General features: G+C 41.3%; 1 protein-coding gene across 1 annotated transcript in view; it reads right to left on the bottom strand.

Moving 5' to 3' along the window:
• DONSON (downstream neighbor of SON) overlaps positions 1-5,466 on the bottom strand; it is an 11,311-nt gene continuing 5,845 nt past the window's right edge. The window contains exons 4-12 of the mRNA XM_010004682.1: positions 5,176-5,250; positions 3,783-3,986; positions 3,228-3,406; positions 2,641-2,819; positions 2,427-2,547; positions 2,204-2,308; positions 1,305-1,503; positions 421-636; positions 1-138 (exon numbers count right to left, since the gene is read on the bottom strand). Coding sequence (XP_010002984.1) covers positions 1-138; positions 421-636; positions 1,305-1,503; positions 2,204-2,308; positions 2,427-2,547; positions 2,641-2,819; positions 3,228-3,406; positions 3,783-3,986; positions 5,176-5,250 — 1,416 coding nt within the window. The remainder of the gene's footprint in view (positions 139-420; positions 637-1,304; positions 1,504-2,203; positions 2,309-2,426; positions 2,548-2,640; positions 2,820-3,227; positions 3,407-3,782; positions 3,987-5,175; positions 5,251-5,466) is intronic.

Genomic DNA, 5,466 nt, shown 5'->3' with positions numbered 1-5,466 from the left:
CTAGGACTTCCAGGTGTAAGCATAATCCTTCATTTCCAGAAATCTGATGGAAGATTTTCCCAACGTCGGACACTGACTCAGTTGATCCAAAGTCTCAGGATGCAGACCACACATAGGAAGATCTTTGCATACGGTTTCCTGCAGAAATTCATGTGAAGACATGAAATAGGTGTTTCTGTATGAAATACCTGTACTTCTTAATGTTCACTTCTGTACCTCTAGGGACCTCCTGAAAAACTTTTTTTTGAGTTTTTAATTTCTGAAGGAATGACAAGCCACATGGACTGCTAGGCAGTGATCACAAGTAATTGGGTATAAACCCACATATTGAGGGAAGGTTTTGTGTCACTCAGTGTCCTATGCTTTGTAATAAAAAGACTATCCCTAACAGGAAAGACTGTCTTTTGCTAGTTTTCTTACCTTATTTAAGGCAGGGTTTGCATTATCAAGACAAGTGTTAAACACAGCAGTTGGCTCATGTGTGTATAGTACTGCAGAGAATGCTCCCCTCTGTGCAGACTTGAGCAGCATTGTCAGTGAATGCAGGGAATGAGGCATGACAGGGCCTACGATCTCCAAACTGAATATATTCTCATATGCCAAGTGGACCCTGGCTTTGGCATTTATACTTCGAGCCTGGAGAGAAAAGCACACAGGATTAGTTTTTGATACAACAAATCAAGCCCTAATTTTCACTTGCTTTAAAACTGCAGTGCCACAGTCCCATTACAAGTTCAAAACGCTTTTCAATAGTCAACTCGCTGTTCAGCACACAAGTATTATGATGGTTTTACTGTCTTTATAACCACTCCTAAAATGTACTAATTATGATTCACAAGAATGCTCTACAGTATTAAGGAAGTTAACTGCAGAAGAACAGTCTTGAGTTACTCTGGTGGAAGAGGGCTGCATGACCTACACTGATAGTTTGTCCTTTAGTATCCACCACCTCTGTATAATGAAGTAGTTCATCACAGATGGTGAGCCATGGTTGAGAGGCTCCCTCATTGCAAATAGCTGTGATAGTTTGAGACCCTGGAAGATATCAAGAGAATAGTATTTGGAAGTCTGCTTAACCTCTTGGGTATCAGGATGTGGAATGAAAACACCAGGATTTCAGTTCAGCAGCACAGCTCTATGTGGAAAGAGATGATTTAGGGGCAGTCTTTATTGTCAGAATGCTGTCTCAGGCTATAGCAACAAAAATTGATGTGCTGTATATGAGGGAGATGATACAAAGGTGGCGTCTGATTTCCTGAGCAAAGAAACAACTTTATTTTCTTAGAGAAGGTTGTGTTACTTACTTTGAGTGTCTGCATTGTTCCGCCTCTGAAAGCGACAGGGGACAACAAAGTTGGTGGCAGCCCTGCTTGTGGACCTGCAGCAGCCACTAGGCTCTTACAGTTTATCAAGAAGTTCAGCAAGGTAAATGTGTTTGTTCCTCTCACTAATGCAAGGGATTCAGGTTTATGATCCACCTGCACTTCGTGCTTCTCCTTACGGCTGTATTTATGGGAGTCAAAGTAAAACCACAAGGAAATGAATAACATCAATGCACTACTGAAGGAAGAAACAGAGCAGTGCAACTCCAGAAGAACCACCCCTTCACCTTCCTCTGTCCAATCAAGTAATTTAAACAAAAGACCCACCAAGCTTTACACCAATTCAGATTTGTTCTTCAAATACTGAGCAACATTTTAACCTGACTTCAGATTTCATTATTAGAATTGTGAAATAAAAACACATTTTCCAGGTCCAGTGTTTTACAGCTGGCAAGTCATGCGTACTAGTTTAACTAGGAATATTGCTTCAAAGCAACAGCTGTTCTACTCTACAACTGTGTCCCTAATCTGCCACACTATTTGCAACTGTAAACCTAACCTACATGAACCTACAGCCTTTTCTTTAAAAAAATAGAATCTATGAGTCTTCCCAGTGAACAATCAGTCTGTCACCTAACAGGTGGATCTTATGGAGTCTACATTAATTATTCACAATGGCTTTTCTTCCAAGAAGAGGATCATCTAGAAATCTCTGTCATAAAGTACAAAAAGAGATGCAGAGTGTCTCCTAACATGCAATAATGTGAAGATTAATATTAAAGTTCTCAAAAGCTTTTATAAAACTTCTACCTATACCACAAAAAGGTAACATTTGCAGGGTCTTCCCCAGTCATGCACCTCAATGTGCAAAGAAAGGATACAGTTGAATAGAAATAGTATCTGGTTTCTTAACCTTATCTTGGACTCCCATTTCCTCAAGCCAAGAGAAACTTTCATCATCGTCATCATCACTTGGAGCTGCTTCCCTGGGAAACACAGAAACAGTGTTAGGAGGACAATACTTCCTATGAAGGTTTTCCCAATGGAATGTGCAGGAGTCTAGATCTCCTTGAATTCTATCATCGTAGAAGACTTAGTACATACTCTCCATCTTCCATGCAGTTGCCCACTTCAAGACTGTTGGTAACTTCTGTTTCAAAATTCCCTTCAGAGTTTTTCTGTTTTCTGTTTCTTTCTTCTACTAAAGGTAAAGAAAACTCTATGCCTTGAACAGAGGAGGAAGGCATGCAATTAATGGTTTTGTAACACGGCTAATGCACTTTGCCAATTATTCAGAGCCTACTTGGACTGGTCTCACCTTCATTTCTCATGGCTTCCCTTAAACCTCTAGTTGTGGGAGAAATTACAGCCGTGATCATGTCACTTCCTGCAAGACCAGCTGCACGGAACAGGACAGTAAACTGGTAGGTGCAAACGTAGAAGTAGGGACACAGTTTGGCTTTGAGCAGATTGTACAGAGAAGTAAAGCTGACAGACCTGCAAATTAGAATGAAACAATTCTGTATTTACCTGAAGTGAATTCTTTGTTATTGAGACATCAAGCTGGACATGGCTGGGTGGTACTGACGTGTGTGTACTCTGCACAGGTTTGAGAGCACACTGAGTGATTAATCAGATTTTCATCTATGCAGCTGTTGCACAACACAAACTTAAGCTTAACACAAGAAGGCAGTTTAAGACTTAAAACTTAAGCTTAACACAAGAAGGCAGTTTAAGGTTCAAAGCTACTTATTTCCCTAGTCTAGTCCTCAAAATAATAAGCATTCTATGGCTGGGAGAAAATAAATAATTCAAAAAGCTTTTTGATAAAATGGAAAGAACTTGTTCACTAATTAAAATCCCATTGTTTTAATAGTACAAAATATGTTGTTTCATTCCACTTACCAGTCACTCATTAGCACTTGCTGCAAGGCTTCATCCTGTGACCAAGGACTAGCCTTTCCAGCTATTTTTCTGTCTGCTCCAATCCGAGGGAACAGCTGCAACCAGGGCAGTGAAGGGTGAAGCCAGTAAACAAGGCTTTGCTGAAAGGCACAACGCAGTTCTGTGGACAGCTTTGGTTCCTAGATGTCAAAAAGTAATCTTATCAGGACAGTAAAACATTACTGAAGGCAGCATTGCAAACTATTACACTAAATACTAAAAAAATAAACAAATCCCCAGGCTTGTGAGTAAGTCACCCCAAAGAAGGACAGACAGCAACCAGCAACTACTCCATGGCTGAAGTTAAATGACCATTCATTTATCACTGTTTGCCACTGTGGGTACAAGCCATGGATAAGATTAGCTTAGGAGCCTAAATCAGCCTTAATCTTAATGCAACTAAGACTAAACCAAAACACAATCAAAACTTCACTGCCAGCATGTTTAAGGAAAGGTGCAAAGGTACATTCTCCTCTTGAAAGCTGGAGTGTTGAGCCACCACCACCAAGTCTTTACCTGTACACTCTGGGGCAAGTTGGTTTCTACAGCTCTGCAATGCTGAGCAAATCCCTGAGCTTCCTCTTGTGCTTTTAAATGTTCTGCCCAGGTAAAGGGTTGGGAGGACATAAATAGAAGTCGTGTTTTAACACTCCAGTCTGCAGGAAATTCATGTCTTGGTGAAGAGGGAACTTTGGGTACAGCAACAGATAAATGAAGGTCCTTACAAAACAGAAATATAATCAGTTATTTAACTCATGGCAATTAAAAAACCAAAACACACAACTCTGTAGCTGCCTATTTATATTCTAGCATGTTTAGGTTCACTAGGTTGCATCCCATGCTGATTTACTATACTTTTCCTGGCAGACAGACCAGATACTAGACTATGGCTACTACAGGTAACATCCTGTGCTTAGCACCCTATGAAAGACAAGTTAAACCTCTCATCTTCTCTGTGGTTTTGTGCATTTCAGTGCAAAAGCAAAAAATGCAGTTTGATCCTCAGGAAGTACTCACATTAAGAGACATAATTTAAAAAAAGATTCTGCAGACAGATTTTGTAGATTCAAAGTTACATAGAGTTTGACTGCTTACAGGCTGATCAAAATCAGTTTATATTCAGCTTACTTTTAAAATAACAGCTTCTAATACAAATATGGCATTATATTGCTTAAAAAATGCAGAAGAGGGTTTGTATTCACAGGAGTCTTTCCAAAAGTTATAGACTAGGAAGGAATAAAAAGATGAATGATTAAAAAATGGAAACTTAGCCTGAAGTTTATGAAGACAAGAATTTCCTTGCCAAACCAGTGTTTTATTCTCTCTTGGTGACTGTCATGTCAGATGCTTCCTAAAGGATCTGGGAAGCTCTAGAACAGTTTGTTCTCTTTGAGAAGTAATTCTTCTATTCTGCTAAGTTAGTCTGAGCTTAAGTTTCTGAACCTATAAAAGCACTAGACATTATCTGCTTGACACTGCCTTTCAAGGACTGGTTTTCAGGTGTTCTTTCTGAGTGCCTGGTGAAACTGTTTGTCCCCTTTCTATAGCTGAATAAAAGACTGCAGGAGATAAATAACTTTGAAGAACACCCTTATCTCAACACAACAGAAAAATAAGAAGCAAGAGAATTAAAGCAAAACACGGTAATAAAACTGGAAGAAAACACCAGGTTCTGTCAAGTAGAACTGCAACAGCAGCCGTGTCAGGCAGACAGGCTTTTAGAAGGCATAACAGGAAACGTTAAGGCAGTGTAAGAAATGTTCTTGAACGCTGACATTTGAGTGCATAATTTTATACAGAGACGGACCATCAAGTTAAACAGTTCCAGCTTTTTTGTGTGTGTGTGTGTGTGTGCGAACTAAGAGCAGCTAAAAGCACTTCGGAAGCAGCACGTGCGGTTACTACACACCTCGGTGAGGGTGCCGGTTCTTTTGGAGGGCCCTTCTCTCCCGGCAGGCTTCTCTTCACAGGCAGCCTCTAAAAGCTGAAAGAGACCAACCGGGGAGCGTGAGACGCAAAGAAAACCCCACCGCGCAGCCCTCGCCGGGGAATTTCGAGACTGGCACCAAAGCCGACCCCAGCCAGGAGCAGGGAAGCGCGGGAGCTCCAGCCCGCGTCCCCGCCGGGCTCGGCTTTCCCAGGGGGGTGACGCCGGGGCAGCGGCCCCTGCTCCCCTCGGGGCCTCTCCCCTCGCCTCCCC

Source organism: Chaetura pelagica, unplaced genomic scaffold (assembly GCF_000747805.2).
Source record: "Chaetura pelagica isolate M959 unplaced genomic scaffold, ChaPel_1.0 scaffold299, whole genome shotgun sequence".
NCBI lineage: Eukaryota > Metazoa > Chordata > Aves > Apodiformes > Apodidae > Chaetura > Chaetura pelagica.
The sequence above is the reverse complement of the archived record's forward strand: the minus strand, read 5'-3'. Positions and strand labels throughout refer to the sequence as shown.